Source organism: Serinus canaria, chromosome 11 (assembly GCF_022539315.1).
Source record: "Serinus canaria isolate serCan28SL12 chromosome 11, serCan2020, whole genome shotgun sequence".
In the NCBI taxonomy this organism is placed as follows: Eukaryota; Metazoa; Chordata; class Aves; order Passeriformes; family Fringillidae; genus Serinus; species Serinus canaria.
The window spans coordinates 3,562,912-3,581,875 of record NC_066325.1 but is presented as its reverse complement, the minus strand read 5'-3'; the positions used below and the strand labels follow the sequence as shown (position 1 = coordinate 3,581,875).

Here is an 18,964-nt window from a genome sequence, read left to right as displayed (position 1 = left end):
AGTCTGGTATCTTTTTGCAATGTGCTTGCCAGCTGTTCTCTGTTGCCAGAGTCCTACAGAGCATATTGGATCCTGCTTGATAGGGATTTAAAGAGTTCCTGAACTTCAGGAATTAAATATTGAAGGAGATGAAATAGAGCCTGGGTGTACCTGGGTGTAGTAACAGAGGGAAAAATGAAGCTTGTGAGCTGCTGACTCTGGACAGAATTTTTCAGCACAGAGATGGAGTAATGGCTGCTTTAACCTACCAGACTGGATTTATTGAATAGTTACTGCCGTTTGATTTCAGCTGTTACACCATCACTAAAAAGTCATATATGTTAAGATTAGATGATATTTGGGTTTCTTCCTGCAATAGGTGTTAGTGGACAAATGAGGCAATTCAATTACCACTAATTTTTCTGTCTTCCTTGGGGTGGGAGGCAGCTTTTAATGAGTTTGATTCTCCCAAAATAAAATAATTTTATGGAAGTTAAGGCACCAGTGGACAAAAGAACGTTTGGCTGTAGCAGATAACTGTATCCTGAGGCTTGAAATAGATTGCAGCCTCATTGCACACAGCAAAATCTTGTCAGACCCCATGTCAGTCTCCCTTGCACCTCCCTGATTTCCAAACCCTTCCCTGCCAATCCTGGAAGTACTGCCCTCTTCCCTTGTTCATCAAATGTAACCCCACCCCTTTCTCTAGAACCTTCCTTGTCTATCATCCTTCTCTCAAAGTTCCATTGGTGTGACAAGCCTAATTCCCTCCCATGTTATCCCCTATTGGTTACCTACAGTCTGATCCCCGCCCTATGTTCCTCCCCTGCTGTTCTACTATTGATTATCCTCCCCAAGTACCCTCCCCGGTTCTTCACTTGCTGTTACCCTATTGCAGTGTTGTCACTGGTCTGTGGGCTCTCTCGGACCTTAAGCGCTCTTGAGCTCTTATGCCAGGGGCTCCTCTCGTCTCCTTTGTTCTGGCTTCCTTGACTCGCGGTTCCTCTCAGCAGCCACACAGAGCAGCTTTGCTGCCTCCAGGAGTTAGGCAGCCCTGCTCTGCTGCCACCCAGACCGGCCTGAGGGGTGGAGAGGGCACAGCCACTCTTGGCGTGGGCCGGGAGGTGAGGGCTGCAGAGGTCTCTGAAGGAGAGGGAGACCATCAGCAGCAGAAGGCATGATGCTGCTGGTTCTTTCAGGAGACTCCAGCTGACACAAATGCTGCCCCTTAGGTGCTGCTTTCCAGAGCCTCTGCTTCTTGGCTCCCTGGCCTTTCTCTGTCTGCTCTAATGGTTTACCAAGACTTTTCTGTTGCCGGGCTTTCACAATCACCTGCCCCGTTTTCTGAGTTGGCTTCGGGTTAGGAATCCTAGGAAGAAAGGGACTGGTATTAGCCAGACAAACATTCTCAGCCAGTTGCTCTGCAACTTGCTGCATCCTCTCTTTGTGCAAGCAGCGAGCAGCAAAAAACAAGTTCACTCGCTGCATGGAGGCTGCAGAGGTGCAAGGGCAGGAACATGAGCAGTTAAGTGCCTGGGGACCAACTACAGCACTCAGGGTTCCATGTAGAGAAGCAGGCCTTGCTTGTCCCAAAAGGAAGCAGAGCTAGGGACTTGCTGGTTGCTGGATCTCTTCTTCCAGATTTTGCAGCCTTCCAGGAGTGTGATGTTTCATACAGTGTTTTTAACCAGTGTCTCCCTACCAAGGCCAGATGATGATCTTTCTCTGCTCCTGTGGGTGTTTCTGCCGCCTCTCTGGGGCTGCCTGTCTCTAGGCTCACCTTCCCATCCCAGTCAGAGGGACTGAAGGGAGGGTATTAGGGGATGAACCAGGCTGTGCTTGGTGGTGCCCAGCAGTGGGACAAGAGGCAATGGCAGAACCTGAACAGGAAATTCCACCTGAACCAGTCCCAGAACCGGCTCTCACTGTGCATGAGAAGAGCAGCCAGGAGGCCAAGGTGTACCTCAGTGCCGTTGTGACTTTTGCTCAGTTCCAACTGAGCCCAATTGTGGTTCAGTTCAAGGATACCTCCCCCTTGCAGACAAGGACAGCCATGTGAGGACAGCTGGAGGCCAGGCAGGGCCCTGGGGGCAGCAGCTGACCTTGCCCAGGGCTGGCCCAGGGCCTGCTTGCCAGAACTCTGCCCCACCCCAAACCAGCACAGGCCCATTTACGTGCACACAAAGCTAAGCAGGTGGAGGTGCTCAGGAGAGCCTCAGTGCTGCCACACCTTTCTGCTGAGAACAGCCATGGCACTGCTCTCACTGCATGTCACCTGTCCTCATCTGCTCAAGAATAAGTTTGCAGTCATACCAAGACCTAAAGTCCAGAGAAACCCCTTAGCTTCAATGTCCTGGGCACCACATGTGCCCTTTGCCCTTCAACTTTCAGACTTGAAAATCCTTTTCTGAGCCACGCAGGACAGCAGGCGGAGCATGGCAGGGTTGCCTGGGGTAGAAGATGCTTCTCAGCAGAAAATGGTACCAGGAGTCCATCAGACAATGTTACTGTATTATTTGCTTTGTATTTATTGGACCTTTTAAAAATTCCTCCTTCCTGCTTTTCAGTTTCAGGCTATCCAACACAGGGAAGGTAGCCCTGGAATACTCCTGGGAGGAAGCTGAAGATGGTGAAGCAGTGAAGAAGCAATACTCATCTGCTCTGATGCGTAAGGGCATTTCACTTGGTAGCTGAGGGCCCTGGGAGAAGACTCTGCCCCTTCACCCCAAAACATGAATTGCTTTTTCATCCTTGTCCACATGTCCACTGTCATCAGCATCTTCCCAGCTGCAGCTGGAGAGTTTTTGCCCTTATCTGCTGTTCATCCCCTGCTGTTCTTCCTCTGGCACCTCTGCTCTGCAAAGGAGCTGAGCCAGGCTCCGCGGAGAGCCACGTGCTGGGTGGACTGGGAAGGACTGGGAAGGGGGACATCAGGAACATCTCAGACTCTTTGAAAAGTCTGAGACTGGGAAAAACAATGGTGTAACAAGTGAACTGCCCTGCAGCCACTGCCTTTTGCGCAGTTCCCCACTCCAGGGCAAATGCAAAGTCACCGTCTAAAACCAACTCTCCTGCTTTGGCACAGGAGTTTGTGCTGCAGGCAGAGACCCTGCTCCCAGATGCTCTATTTCCTGCTGAAAGTAATTGGCCAGAGATGCTCCAAGTGCATCCCAGCTCTCTTCCATCTACCTGCAGCAGGAGGCAGAGTTGCTGGTGCTCCAAATACAGGATTTTAACTTTGAAAGGTGTCCTCTTCCTCTCTGCAGGTTATTTCCTCTCCTCTGAAACTTCAGGGTGTCTCAGGAAGCTGCTGCACCATTTTGGGTGGCAGCAGGATCGTCCTTTTGAAACTCATCCTTCTGAGCTGCAGCAGCTGCAGCAGTTGGCCAAGCAGCAGCAGGATTCCGAGCAGCAGCTGCAGCAGCCCAAGCAGTACGACTGTTCCAAGATGCTACACCACTCACACAATGTTGGTTCCTCCCCAGAGGTCTTCCTAGATGCCATCTGTGACCTATCAGTGCTCTCCCTCAAGCCCTATTGTGGCACCATTGCCCCTGGCCAGAAGCAGGCCTTTCAAGTGCGGTTCTCCCCAAAGTGTGAGGGGACGTTTGAGACCACCCTGCAGTGCAGGTGGGAAACATTTAGCACTTGCCAACTCATGATTCTGATGGGTATTCCTGGGGGATCACAGGGTGGGACAGGGTGGAAGGGACCACAGGGTGGAAGGGACCACATGGGTGGTAGGTCATCTGGTCCCACTTCCCTGTGTAAGCATGCTCATCCTAGAGCACATGGCACAGGGTTGTGTCCAGAGGGCTCTGGAATAATTCCATTGAGGGACACTCCACACCCTCTCTGGGCAACTTGGCACCTGCACAGGAAAGAAGTTCTTCCTGTGAACAGAAGGTGCCACCTCCTATAACATGAAGCCTTTTCTGCAAGGCTGGCAGCCTCTGCCCAGCAAAGCCAGGGTCTGCATCTCCTGCATGGCACTGGAAAAGGCTGTCACTGCTATGTGAGGACTCCCTGCCAGCTCCTGCGAACACCAGGGCAGGGCTTGAGCAATGGGGAAAGGCACAGCAGTCCATGCTCGCCTTGGGGCAGAACTGGAATGGGCCATCTGCCTCCCACTCAAAGCCCTTGAACTGGTGACAGGTGTGGTTGGTGATGGTGAAGGTCCTGTGGCAGCACTTCCCGACAGGACAGTGCCCAAAGTGGATGCAATTCCCTCTGACTGCTGTAAAGGAGGAGAGCAAGGGATCTCAGCATGCAGGGAGCTCCACCTGCCCCCTCATGTGCACAGACACCTTAATGTTCAATGCTTCCTTGCTCCAAGCCTTCCTCCCTCTGGAGTTTCTGGCGTCAGCTCGGGTCTGGGAGGCATCCTGCGCAATGCGGAATTCCAGCAGGCGACCGGCCACTTTGTGCCTCAGGCCTCTGAGCAAGACTTCAGGCCTTTTCCCTAGGAAACAAAGCTGACCAGTGGCGGTTCCTGGTGTCAGTTTGCAAGAGGCACTTGGCACTATCACAGCAGCTCGAGTTGGCAGTGGTGGCAGCTGGTGAAGCAGCGAGTGGTCAAGAGAGAGCTCGACCCTCTCAGCCGCCCGGCAAGCACACAGCACGCTGCTTGCAGTAGGGGGCACTCCCTTTGGCTTGGGTACCCTAGAGAGCGCCTAGGGATGACTGCTCCACTCTGTGGTGGAAACAGCTCCCTGTGTAGGACGGGAGACTCGCGGCAGCAATCGTGCCAGGAAAGAGAGGGACTCCAGCTCAGGGTTGAAGCAGCCTTTAATACTGGGAGATCCCAGTGCAGAGGACGAACCCAGAGCTGACGACCAAGCAAAACCCGGCTTACGTCAGCTTATAAGGGGCAGAATATAGGGGTGGAGACACCATATTTCTCCACCAGAAATTGGGGTGGAGACAGTCTTTGGACCAATAGGAAGTATGGAGGGGTTTGGCATCTGAGGGAGTGACAATGAGGAACAACCAATAAGGGAACATGAGGGGCGGAGCCCTGGGCCCTGAGCCAATCACCCGACGCCCCAGCTAGAACTTTCTAGAGGAAAGGGAGGGGGCGCCGAGTGACAGGCAGGGCACCAGGGAGGAGTCCGGGAAGGATACATTGAGGGATGGGAGGAGCGGGGATGATGGGCAGTGAGGAGGAGGGCGGAGTGAGCCAAGGCTGAACCATAACAAATACAGGGGGAAAACAGAACAGTTCAACTCACAACCGAGGGAGAATAACTTAATACAACACAACAAGCTGGGGTCTGGGAGGCATCCTGTGCAATGCGGAATTCCAGCAGGCAGCTGTCCACTCTGGAGTACCGGCCGCTGAACACCACTGCCGGCCCATTTCCCTGGGAAACAAAACTGAGCAGACCAGGTTCCTGGTGGCAGTTTGCAGGAGGCACTTGGCAGTATCAAACCAGTCCAGGTTGGCCCAGTTGGCAGCTGGGGTCCGGAGGCATCCTGCACAATGCGGAATTCCAGCAGGCTGCGGCCACTCCGGGGCACTGGCCCCTGAACACCACTGCCGGCCCCTTTCCCTGGGAAGCAAAACTGAGCAGCCCAGGTGACAAACAGAGGACAACGCTTCCAGCGGCTGCACTCCTCCCCTTGGCCACTTTGGCCCCAAAAGCAAAGATGCTTCCCAGATCCCCAGACCTGGCAGCCCCGTGTTTAAGCTGCGGCTGCTGCAGGTGGACCTGAGGCCGGGCCAGAGTGTGGACATGGTGCTGGCAGGCTGCTCCAGCACTGCCCAGGTGAGGCCCTGCCAAGGGCTGAGCCTTCCCTATCAGATCCCCTCCACTGTGGCTTCTTCTGCAGCCCCTTGACATTTACCTGTGAAAAGGAGCAAGTGACTTCAAGAAACTGTTTTAGGGCCAGTTGCTTTCCTTGCTGGCCACCATCAGTTGCTAAGGCTCTTTTGTGTTTCCCTAGCTACCATAAACCCAACTTGCTGATCCCAAAATAGAGGATGAAGGAAGTACTGCTCCTTTGGGCAAACAGGGCTTACCTGTGTCGTGCTGAGGCAGAAAGGAAGAGCAGAGCAAAGAAGTTGCACTTAGACTAGAAGCCCAGGCAGGAAGCAAATTAAACTACTGTCAAGTGTTTTTTCTGAGGGAAAAACCCTTTACCCAGGGGAATAAAACAAAAGCCCTGGGAATGGCAGGAGTGCCTGGGAGCAGCATTGCTTTTCCTCTGAAGACAAACATGGGCACAGGGCTGCTCTAGTTATGAGTCCTGGAGGGGGAAAACACAGTGTGACAGCTCTAATGATCAGTGTGATGTCCATCCAGGCAGGAAACTGTTCCCAGGGTTCATCAGAATTGACAAATTGACTTTGGTCAACTTTGCTATTCCTGCTTGCCCCAGTCTCTCAGCCAGCCCTGGTGTCCCAGGGGCAGCCAGGTTTTGCAGTACCCCTGGAGAGCAAGTCAGAGGGGAGATTTTAGCAGAATCTGGGAGCGTTCTCCTACCTGGGCATTTCTTTCCAGGGGAAATGAAACTCTGCAGAGAAGCTGCCAGCTAAGTCTGGTATGCATTCCCTGGCTCCAGGACCCCTGGGCACAGATATTTAGAATAAATAGGTGGCAGCACAGAAGAAAAGAGAGCTATTGAGGAGAGCAGAGACTCTGATTACAGTCCCTAATAATAAGTGACAGGAATAGGGCCCGTGGGTGGGTGGCAAGCCAGTGTGGGGTGTTGGGCCTGCCAGCATGCACTGGGAGACAAGTGAATCTTGTATGCAGGAGGTGAAGGAGCAGCTGCTGTGTCACGCTGTGGTGGGGAAAGAGACAGCAAAGAAGCAGATCATGCAAGTGGATGTCACCTGCAACTTCATTTGCCCTGTTGTGCAAATGTCTTCCAGAGCAATCAATTTCCGTGTGGAAAAGGTAAGTCACCAGATTGCATCCTGGCATTTAAAGGTGCAACTCTTAAATTGGCTGGAAGTAAATAGAAATATGTGCACTTTTGGAGTTGAAAAATGTGAAATGCATTGGAAGGGGAAGGAGGTCTATGGCACTTGACGTTGCTTTCCCTTGTCTCCTGTTTCTGTAGAAACCCAGCGATGTCCTGATACTGCAGTACCAGCCTTTGTCTTTAAAAAACACCAGCTCCCTGCCACTCAGCATTGTGCTGGACATGGAACAGCCATTCCGGATCTGCAATGTGCACCAGCAATCCTCCCTGCAGATTCCAAGGTGAGCCTCTGTGGGCTTGTTCAGTGGGGTTTGAGGAGGAGGGATGTGGTGGTGCACTTCTGTTGGGAGGTCCTCAAGTTGAGAAGTTTATTCTGTAGTGTCAGCAGTGGATTGGCCTGAGCTGAATCAGCAGAGCTGCTGAAAGAATCAAAATCTTACCTGAATTGGTAACATCCATGCTGGCTCTAAAACATGAGGAGAGGGGAGCAGGAAAGCAGATCAAAGCAAGCCATGCAGTAAAGGTGTCTCCTGGAAAGCATGCCAGCTCTCCAGCAGCCACCCCCTTGTATTGGGGCTGAGCACAGAAACGGGAGCCTGAGGGAATCCTGGACTGGACTGTGGTGCCTGCAGACAGACTCCTGCTGTAGAGAAATGAACCGTGAACTGAGAAGCCCATGCTGGGGTCACACTTTGAATGTTTACTATTTCCTGCTGTCAAGACCTTGGGACATCATCCCATGGGTGATTAATTACTGTTCCTGTCCTTGCAGCCTGTGAGAGTGGATGTAGGAGAGGAACTTCATCTCTGGATCCAGTTTAACCCAGCTTATAAGGACAATCTGAATAGCTGGGTGGCAAAGAAGGTTCTCAGGGTGCGCTTCATGGAGCATCCTCATGTGGAGAAGATCCTTGTTCAGGGAGAAGTCTACTTCCCGAATCTCCACCTCCAGGCCAAGGCTGTGGACTTTGGCCGCATCATAAATGACACAGAACAAGTTCTGCACATGGAGATGACCAACTGCAGCCCACTACCCGTCAGCTACCACTGGTCATTACTGACGGACAGACGGGTGAACACCATAAGGTATGAGCATCATCCCTGTGCTGCTCCGAGCAGGGACCTGCTCCAGCCTGGTTTTGGAGTGGCTGTTACTGAGCTCACCACACCAGCACCCAGCCAGGGGCTGCATTGCAGGGAGGAGCTGCTCTTGCAGGCACCTCTCTCTCCCACTACAGGTCCACCATCATAGTTATGTTATTTTCCAGGTTCCTGCCTTCACCACCTAAATTCAAACCACAGTCATCAAGAAGAAGGGAGTGTTTCCATGGAGATACTACAGGACTGAAAGTGTGGAGGAGCCAACCAAAACCTCAGAAACAGTGCAGGATTCTGCCCAGGAGGATTCTACCCAGGAGGATCCTGCCCAGGAGGATCCTGCCCCAGAGGATTCTGCCCTGGATGATCCTGACCAGGAGGATCCTGCCCAGGAAGATCCTGCTCAAGAGGACTCTGACCAGGAGCCAGCAGATGCAGAGCATTCCCTGGAAACAGAGGTGGATTTTCTTGTGCACCTACCACTTGCTTTGCCTCCTCAACTTGCCACCAAAAAGTCATACTTGTGCCAGCCTCCCTTTTTGCTGCCCTTTGTCCTGTGCCCTGAAAGTGGTCATTGGACATGGGGTGTCTGGGGAGGCAGAAATAGGAAAGTTTTGCTTAGAGAAGCTCAATCAGATCCTACAGACCTATGCTGAGTTTGGGATTTTTTGGCTTATTTTCTTTACAGTGTAAAATGAGGTCTCTCTTTATCTGAATCACGATGAGAAGGCTTCCAGCCTCCAATGTGCATCAATCCATGAAGAGTCCTGATTTCCACGAACCCCCTTCCCATCCCAGCTAGAGTGCTCACATCTCGGCCTTCACCCAAAAGCTGGTATTGCACTGACAGCTCCAGAGCTGTCTTTTATAAAGCAAGACTTTGCAAAGTCACTGTCTCTTCTTCCAAACAAGGAAAAAGGCCTTTGATCTGCCAACTTGCCTGGTGAGCATTAGTACTTTGGAGTGGGAAGTGGCCCCTTGTTCTGCATCAGGGGGAACAGAGGCTGCTCATGGGGCAATAAAACAAAAAGATGTAAGGAAGCAGAAGAATTTCTCAGAAGCCCAGTGTTGGCATTAAGTTTATGGAGAAGGGTTGTACCTGCTCACACACCTGCTCATACCAGTTGTTTCAACACTGAACAGTTTTTCTGAATCAGGACAAACAAAGCCCTATAGATGCAATGAACACTGTGGCTGAATGTTTTTAAAGAGAAGCACAAAATCATCTTTATTTCCTGGCTGTTGCCATGTATACACAAGTAAACCAGGGAAATTCAAATGGCCATCCTGGAATCCTGGAATGGTTTGGCTTGGGAGGGACTTTCAGAGATTATGTAGTTCCGACCCTCCCTGCCTGAGTGCTGGGGACACCCAGTTCCCTCAGGCAAGTTTGATGTAGGAAGTGCAGATGGAGCCCAGGTCTCATCTGTGGGTGGGCTTGGACCCGCACTCGTCTGATGCCTGAACATTTTCACACTTGATTTGTGCCCAGGTCCCTTTTCAGCTGCTCCTGGTGTGGTGAGGTGCTGGAGCCTGCAGCAGAGTGATCTTGCTCAGACCAGCCAGCTCACTGCAGCCTGTGGTGCTTGTTCTCCAGGTGCTGTCATCCACTCCTGGGGAGTCTCAGATGCCGGTGAGGATGCGGGCGTTGAGTCGGTTGATGGAGATGGAGCGCCCCAAGGTGGGAATGCAGGAGGTAAGTGGGAATTTGTCTCATATCCATCTTTCCAATGTGGGAAGAGGTTCTGTAGCCCCACTGCCACTGGTGGCCCCCAGCACTGCTCACAGAGGGGCCTCACATCCTTCCAAGTCCATCACAAAGCTCTGCTGAAGCAAGTGGTCACTGGAGAGGCCATGTGGGACGTTTGGAAGGGCTGCCCCAGGATGCCCCCAATGCAGCACCTGTGGAGGGCATTGCTCCCATTTACCTCATCACGTGGTTGACAGGACACTTTTATAGGAACTTTGGCTCTAGCAGCTTGAGAGAACAGCACATAAGTCAGAGAGAGGGAGAGAGGCCTCAGAAGTCAGATGAGCCTTTCCCCAGCTCCAAGGGCTCCCACCTCCAAGTTTCCTATTTTTCTGAAGACAGTGAGAAGGGTTCCCAAAGACAAGTTCTGCAGCACAGAGAATTTCTTGCTGCCAGGAGACATTCCAGTTGGCTTTAATGTAGTGTATACTCATGGATAAGCGATTATGGGAGAAGATTTTCCCCATGGTCCCTCCACTAGTCAGTGGGATGGACACAGGATGAGATTAGGATGATTCTGGCCATGTTTGGAGAATAGGCCCCTCCAGCTATTGACTCCACTTTGACAGCTGCTCTTCTGCATCCATTTCCACTCTCAACATATCGATCTCTCCTCCTCTCCCTCCAGGTTTTTGATGTCCTGCCACTGTGGGGTGAGCTGCAGCCAGGAGAGAGCCAGCAGGTCACCTGCGGGAACCCGCTCGGGTGTCGTCCCTGGCCAGGTGAGGGTGGTCCAGCTCCTGGGGAGAGGTTTCCTCAGTCTGCTTCCAGTCGTGTCCCGGTCCCGACTAGCTATCACAAAATCCAAACCAGGCGGAAGGAGGGCTCCACAAGCACAGTCGAGGGTCCAAACAGGTTTATTGAAGGAAAGGCGAAGGGTCAAAGGTGGGGTGGATAGGAGCGGGGCAGGGAGACAACCTGGCTGAAGGGCGACAGGCTGTGGAAGCCCCGAGCAGGGCGGGGACAGGGTTTATGAAGTAGTGGCGAGTAGGAGGGACCAGGGTACAGGGAACCAATGAGGTAGGGGAACAAGGGAGGAGCATAAGTGGGGTGATCGGGGATTAACGAATGAGGAGAGGGGAGGGAGGGGGAGGCAGAGTTGGCACGCAGGCCAATGGGGAAGAGGGAACAACAGAACTTTCTAGAGCCTGGGGAGGGGACCCTGGTTGACGGGCACCTACAGGGGAGTGCCTTCCCAAGGCATCTCTACCCCGCAGTCCCTGGGGTCTCTTCCCACAGTCACCTTTACCTTCTTTGGCTTCGTCAACATTGTGGCCCATGTCACGGCGCTGTGCCACATGGAGGGAGGCCCCAGGCTTTGTGCCCCAGCTACCAACTGGACGTGGAGGAGATTGACTGGGGGCTGCAGGTATCACAGGCTGCTCCTGGCACAGCTCCTTTGTTGCAGTTCTCTGCAAGGCGACCTGGTTCCGGGCACCGGCACGGTGACCCAAATACAGAGTCACTCGGTCCACTCACTGCAGACACCAATGTGGTGGATAGCAAATGGCGTTTATTGCAAGGTTTCAGGGGTATTTATGGCTTGGGCAGTCTGTGTCACTTCCTTTGGCCGTGTCCTGGGTGCAGCCAGGTAGCCAAGGTCAGACTGCAAGGTGAGGAGGAGGCTTCCTGCCTACGCATACAGCCCGAGATCTTCCGGTCCTAATATCCCTGGCTGTCCACATTTCCCCCCCCTCCATGATTAGTAAAAATCTTATAAAGTTATAAAATGTAAAGGTTACAAAATTTCATGGGTTAGTAGGATTAGTGTAAAATCGTAAGTGTGTTAGTAACTTTAGCATGCTTTAAAGTAATTGTCGGCGCTCGAGAAACAAAATGTTAGCTGTTTCTAAACGCCTTTTAACGACTAGCACAAGGCTCAAAGATTAGGGTTAGTAAGATTATAGTGATTTGGCTTATTAGGGTAGAAATCAGGGTGGTGAGCTATGGAGACTGGTTGAACCACGACTCGAACTAGCCCTGTTGAGCTTCTCTGTCCATTTTTCTCTGGTTCAGCCGGTTTCTCACTTTGGCCATGGAGTCTCTGACGACTCCGGTGTGGTCTGCGTAAAAGCAGCATTCTTCTTTTAAGGCAGCACACAGGCCCCTTTGCTGCATGAACAAGAGGTCTAGTCTTCTCTTATTTTGGAGAACTACTTTTGGGAGTGAGGAAAGGGATTTTTCCAGTGAAGAGATGGACTTCTCAATCTTTTGCAGGTCCTCATTGATCGTCATTTGCAGCTGGGACAGTCCTTGGTGTTGGGTCGCTAAGGCTGAGATGCCTGTGGCCGTTCCAGCTGCTCCTAAGCCGAGCAGCATGGCGATAGTTAAACTTGTAATTATTTCTCTTTTTTGGAGCTTGCTGGTTTCTTCAAAAAGGTAGTACACTTCTTTGTCTGAGTGGTACAGGACTCTAGGAACGATTAGAACTTGGACACAAAAGTCGTTAGAGTGATCGAACTTTTCAAGGAGTACACATGGGCTTACTCCGGATCGGGGACAGACCCACATCCTCGATGCAGCTGGGATCACCCACTGGAACTTCTCTCCCTTAAGTTTGCCAAATTCTTTGCAGACATTGCCCATCTGCCTTGCCAAGGTTGCATTGCCAAAGCATTTTCCTTGGCTCGTAACCTGACTCAGGGTAATGCCTCTCTGGGGGGTGTCCCGTCTGCATTGGCATGGATTGTTTGACTTTGAGAAGATGAACGGGAGATCGAAGGCAACACTTTCGTAAAAAGGGGGTTGTGCATCATAGCATAACCAGCATGATTCTGTGAAGTACGGGTGGGACTGATTTAACGATATGAAGGTAGCATTTAACACGTTTATGAATGAATTGGAAAGGTTTGGTTCGGCTAGGAGATTGGATGGGGAGACTAGTTCTGAGTTCTGCGTATCGGGGCTAGAACTACTGTTAACTGCGATCTCTTCTTTGGGTTTGCTCGCTATTAGAACCAGATTGGGTCCGACTGATTGGGACATAGAGGCTGGGAGTCTGATAATTTGCACGTTCACCCACTCTTTTGACCCTTGAACGGCTACCGTCCATGTTTTGCCCATGGTCCAACTGGGGTGACTTGGCTGCAAAACTGTCATGTTGTAGTTAGTGCATTTCCGAAATTTAGGGATTTTATGACTGTTTCGATGGAAGTTTCTGTGGAAAAAGAAGGGTGTTCTGCAGCCGGTGGGTGCCCAGGTGAACTGTAAGAACCTGTCAGGCTCTTGTGGATCCCACCCAGGCCCTGATGGTTTGGCATCTGTAATGATGGTTTCACAGCCCCAATGCCCACAGTATGCCCACCTTGGGTGATTGCAGTAGCTTTTTCCCGGGTTTCGGCACCAGAAATGTTGCAGTTCTCTGCAAGGCGACTTGGTTCCGGGCACCGGCACGGTGACCCAAATATAGAGTCACTCGGTCTACTCACTCTGTTTTATTGTAGTCCAAGGTGAAGGCTTGGCTACTACTTTAGAGGCAACACGGATGGCTTCTCGGGCAGCCTGAGTCCTTGTCATAACCTCGTGAGCCCTCAGGCTTTCCGCCTGTGCTTGGGGGGTGATCATAGTGGGGTCTGTGCCCATTAGCCTCTGTATGCTGGAGCTGTGCAGTGGGTGGTCTGCCCCTGTTACTAGGGCTAGCTGTTTAATACAGTTATCTTCTTACTCTTGTTTAAATAAAATCATCTCTGCTCCGTCAAAAATCATTCGGCACGTCTGCTTAATATCAAAAGGTAACATGTCGTCTCCCTCAAAAACGCCATCAATGAGAGTTGAAACTATGGCAGAATTAATCCCCTTATCCGCGATCGCTTTTGTAATCGCCTGCACGTCTTTTGGGTTTACCGGGGAATAGGTTCTTTGGTTCCCGCCGGTCCTCCCACCCGGACCGGAAACACCAGTTTCGCTGACGGGGTCCACTGAGCGCACGCTATTTTTATCTTACGCCACTCTGTAAGGGGAGTTCGATCTTTCTCTGATGTCCCCTTTACCCATGCGGGAGCGCTGTGGCTAGTGACCTTATGTGCTGCTGCCCTTCTTTTGTTAAAGCTCAAGTCTGAATCGGGACTCCCCGACCCCCGCTCCGAATCCTCCGAATCGGAGCTCGACTCCGAGTCCCAGTCAGAAGTCGACTGCTCGGAGACTTCTGGGCTGCTCTGCCTTTTTCTCGGGCTCTGAACCCGCCCCTTCTTACGAGGGTCGGACCGTTCCCTCCCCCTGGGGTCCCCCCGCCTCCTGCTGGGGGATGTCCTTGCCCTATAAGGACCGAATGTGAGCTGAGCGCTCTGATTGGTCATACACTCCTCCGCAGGGGCCGCCCCGTACCCCCGCTAGCCCGCACATGCGTTGTTAAGCGGGCTGACTCCACTTCTGCCCGGAGCGCCTTCCTTTCCGCCCTGAACACACGCCTCCCCGCCATTTTCAAATGCATATGGAGGAGGTGCATCTCTGTCCTCCCCTTCGGGGTTTGGCGGTTTTGCCGCCGCCCTCGCCTCCTCCGTGAGCTCCTGCTAAAACGACCGCGCGTCCTCCCCCCCTCAGATGGTAAGCCGGTCTGCTCGGGGAGGTCTGGCGTTCGTGGCTTTTCGCTGCCGGTTTCTTCTAAGTCCTCCGCGGTCTGTGTCGCCACTCCCACCCCCAGCTGCGGCGTGGCCAGCAGCCAGGCTTTCGCAGCGCGACAGGTGTCCTGCTCATTTCTTGCCTTTTGCAAGGCTTGCACGACCCTGCCCCATGACTTGAGAGCTTTCTCCGAGCCACAGGACATGGTTTCTTCAGCTAAAACCTTAGTATAATAGTCCCATTTCTCCGGATGGAGAATATCCACGGGGCTACCTATTGCCCCTAATTTAATAAGCCTCGAAATAGCGAGGCATAATGAGTTTACAATCTACTCTCCACTGAACATGCATTTGGGTTATGACCTTCGCGATTGCTTCCATGTCCCTCGCTGGTCCAGGGGCATCCCCCCCGCTGCACTAGACCCGCTGTGCAGCCGCCGGTCTCTGTCTAAGCGATTCCCGACCCCGGGTTGTTGATTCCCGGGTTTCGGCACCAGAAATGTTGCAGTTCTCTGCAGGCGACCTGGTTCCGGGCACCGGCACGGTGACCCAAATACAGAGTCACTCGGTCCACTCACTGCAGACACCAATGTGGTGGATAGCAAATGGCGTTTATTGCAAGGTTTCAGGGGTATTTATGGCTTGGGCAGTCTGTGTCACTTCCTTTGGCCGTGTCCTGGGTGCAGCCAGGTAGCCAAGGTCAGACTGCAAGGTGAGGAGGAGGCTTCCTGCCTACGCATACAGCCCGAGATCTTCCGGTCCTAATATCCCTAGCTGTCCACACTCCTTGTCTTGGCACCATGGCCACCTAGATCCCAGGCTCTCTCCCCTTCTCAGCTCCTTTGCTGGCTCTGGGGCTTAGAATACAACCTTTGAGAGACATGTCCAGCATCCAAACTGGTTTAAAATGGCCATCCCCACCCCTCCCCTCCCTTCCCCCTGGCTGAGGGACATGACACTGTCCTCTTCAAGGCACCTGACACTGCCTCCTGGGCAGCACAAGGCTCCCAGTGAAGATGTCTGGAGGGACATGTCCCTGAGATATCCCTCCACTGATCTGCTCCTAAAGCTGGGCTCCAATGAGATGCTCTTGTCAAACGCTCTTGCTTGAGCCACAAAATAATCCAGGGAGGAAGCTGGGCTTTCAGTCACTTCAGTAGCTGAAAACTATGTCCTAGAAGGATCCCCACTTCTTTTCACTTTAAAAGTCCACAGACACTTCCAGTTGCTGGCACTGCCTGTTTTGTCCTGTGTGTCTCTCTTGTCACCTGTATGTTTCTTGGCAATATTTGCATGCAGGTGCCTTTTCTTCTGGAATGCCTCTCAGAAATGCATTAACTTTTAGATACAATTCAATGGTGACAAAGTCAAAGCAAAACAAAAGTGTTCATTAGTAATGCTTCAGCTGAGCTGGCTGTGTGTCTCCCTGCCCCCAGAGACGAGCAAACATACCCTCCAACAAAAAGGCAATCTTTCTATCCCCTTTGTACCCAGCTGGGGCGGTCCTTGGCCCCTTTCCCCTTGAAGGGGTACTAGGGAACTTCCATTCTCTCTGATGCTAACTTTTCTGTCCCCTCCCCTCTTATCCTCCTTCCTTTTGGTCAGGTCTTCAACCCCGTCCCTCTGCCAGCTCACAGCAACACCCAACAAACCAACCTGAACAAATCCAAACCACAAACAACAACATGGAGAACCAACAACTTTCATTCTTTAACATCATAAGCTTTTGGCTTCATCTCACACATCTCAGTGCCACCTCCTCTGTTTCTCCTGGCTGTTGGTGACCCCTCAGAGTTCAGAGGACCCGGTCCCCTGGTTCATTTATTACTGGCCTTGACATGGTTTTACCACCTCTCTGTAGTTGTGTGGTTGCATTGTGGCTGTGTGCTTTCCACGCCACGAAAGAGGAAGGAGATTGCCAGCATCAGTATCTGTAGCTTCTCACTCCTCTGTCCTCTCCCCAGGTGTTTAACATCTGTAACTTCTCACTCCTCTGTCCTCTCTCCAGGTGTTTAACATCTGTAACTTCTCACTCCTCTGTCCTCTCTCCAGGTGTTTAACATCTGTAACTTCTCCTCTGTCCTCTCCCCAGGTGTTTAACATCTGTAACTTCTCTCTCCTCTTTCCTCTCCCCAGGTGTTTAACAAAGTCCTCAAAGCAGAGGTCACCCTGCGGAACACCGGGGTTATGGAATTCCCCTACGTGGTGCCAAACTCCAGCACTGGCACTGCAGCAAAGCCTCTGCCTGGTGTGCCCGTGGTCGTGCCCAGCACAGTGAGTAGCACAAGTCCATGGCTCTGGCCCTGTGTCAGGCAGCCCAGGAGAGAATTAAAGGAGAAAAAACTGGGGAGGAGAAACCCCACAGCTGTGCTGGGGCTGCAGCCTTGTGAGAGCTCAGGAGGACACACTGCACCCCAGGGTTGGAGGTGCAAGTTTTTGAGCACAAGGAAGGTAGAAAGTGATGTGGTCTGATGGTTTCTTCTAGATGAGAACCTGTCTTCTCAGCCTGTCTGTCCCCTGAGCCATCCCACATCAAAGCTGTGATGCAGTCCCTTCCTCCTCTCCTGTCCCTCAGGGTTCCATTGCACCCGGCGAGAAGCAAGTGCTGAAAGTCTATTATCTGCCAGGAGAGCTAGGAGTCTTCCACAAGACTTTCCAGGTCCAAGTGGCTTATCTGGAACCAGCAGAAATCACCCTGAAAGGAAAGGGGACCTTCCCTAGGGTTACCAAGTACCTCCCCAAGGTGTTGGAAGGTGAGCACTACCTGTTGTCTCCCAGGAAGATCTCCTGGTTTTTCCCCCTACCATCGCACATCGGGCAGCTCACACCCATCTCCACAAGTCTGGAAGTTGCAGGGATGCCAGACCAACACTTTGGCCTCTCTGGTTGCTGGTTGCTTCCTGAGTTTTGAGCAGTTGAGAACATTGAGACTTTTTCCCAGGACCTTGCCAGCACATTGTTGCTGGCATGGAAAGATGATGGCTAGGCAGAAAAGCTGGGGAAAGCTGTAAGAGAGAATGGCAGGGCTTTTGGTAGGGTTGGATGTGCGTGGCATTGCAGGGGGATGACATGATTCCCTGTGAGTGAGAATGAACATGAGGATTCAGAGAGGAGCAGCAGCATCCATTGTTTCTGGAGAGGCCAGTGTTTGGGAAGTGGGACTTCTCAGCTTAAATGGGATTGGCAATGTGCCTGTCTTCTATTTATGGATCATTTTTTCCTTCAGAAGGGGAGGAGATACTGCAAGAAGAAGAAAATATCACAGAGGAAGAAGAAAAGGAAAGGGATGAGTCATTGTCGCCATCTGTGGTCATGGAGTCACTGATGGAGTCATGATTGTCACAGCTGAACAGGCTAGTGTCCAACATCTGCCCAGGGCCTCTCCAGCTGAGGGCCTCCCCCAGCAGCATGCTGGGTCTGGTGGAAGAGGTGGGAGGGTTATTCCCACTTGGGAAATTGGAGGAGTAGCAGCTGTGCTCCCTCCCAAAGTTGCCTTTGCTTGTGGCCAGCCCATCCTCCATACTTGGAGCTCTCAGATAGATACTGCTGTAATCAGATTATAAGATTTCTGGGCCACTTGCTGAATTTGGAGAGCTTGTGGTGTGTTCTCGTTTGTGACTGAGAGCAATATTTGTATTCAAGTGTTTCTACCTATAAAGTGAGCAGAATATTCAGAGTCAGTGAAGGGCCAAGCTCCAGCAAACTCTTCTTCATTTGCTGTGTAAATGGCAAGAAGGGCAACTGAACTGGTGAACTTTGTGATCTCTAAATGGCCTTCTTCATGATAGCCCTCATTTACTTTTTTTATTGGTTATGATTCCACAAAGTATTTCTCTCCTGTTCTGGAATACAGAGGTTAAGCAGAAAAAAATATTATTAAAAAAAAAGGCAATTTCTATACCCGTATGACAGGAACGACGTGGTTTCTTCTCCAGTGATACTGCCAACCTTGAGATTTCAGCTGAGGATAAAGAAACTGAATCACTCAAATATTCTTCAGAAGACAAACCTTGAGAAGATCAAGGGAAACTGGGAAGCTCTTTGAAGAACCTACTGAGCCCTAAGAACCTCGAGGATTGGCAGTGGCACACCTTGTTTATCAATAAAGGAGGGAAAATTTTGTCTTATGGGGAGAAATCAATGAAGGCTGAGCTCTCTGCCCAGGCATGGTGCAAATTTCATGACATCCTGTGCAGTCTTCTCCCAGATGAAGCTTTTCACGACAGAGAACTGGATTCTTTCCATCTCTGTGAAGCACCTGGAGCTTTTATAGCCAGCCTTAACCACTCCTTGAAGTCCCACCATGTCCCTTGCCACTGGAACTGGATAGCTAATGCTCTAATCCCCTATCATGAAGCCACTGACACCCTTAGGATGGTCATGGATCACAGTCTGATAGCAAACACATTGCCTTGGATCCTTATGCCTAAACTTATGGCTAATATAGTACCTAAACATTGTCAATGCAGTATAAAATATAAGCAGGTCTAAAGGGCTCTAAAATGAGCAGGTTTGGCTAGAAACCTGCAGGTTTACAGACTTTGGAACTGCAGAACTCACAGGGACAGAGCAACAAAGCACCTGTGGAGCTACTTCTGGATTTTATCTCTGGACATGACTGGATCTTAGTTGGATCTGCAGTCAGAAGCAC

General features: G+C 51.6%; 1 protein-coding gene across 1 annotated transcript in view; it reads left to right on the top strand.

Annotated features, from left to right (window-relative positions):
- LOC103821197 (HYDIN axonemal central pair apparatus protein) overlaps positions 1–18,964 on the top strand; it is a 163,901-nt gene that overhangs the window by 43,630 nt on the left and 101,307 nt on the right. The window contains exons 26-27 of the mRNA XM_050979080.1: positions 16,450–16,587; positions 16,889–17,066. Coding sequence (XP_050835037.1) covers positions 16,450–16,587; positions 16,889–17,066 — 316 coding nt within the window. The remainder of the gene's footprint in view (positions 1–16,449; positions 16,588–16,888; positions 17,067–18,964) is intronic.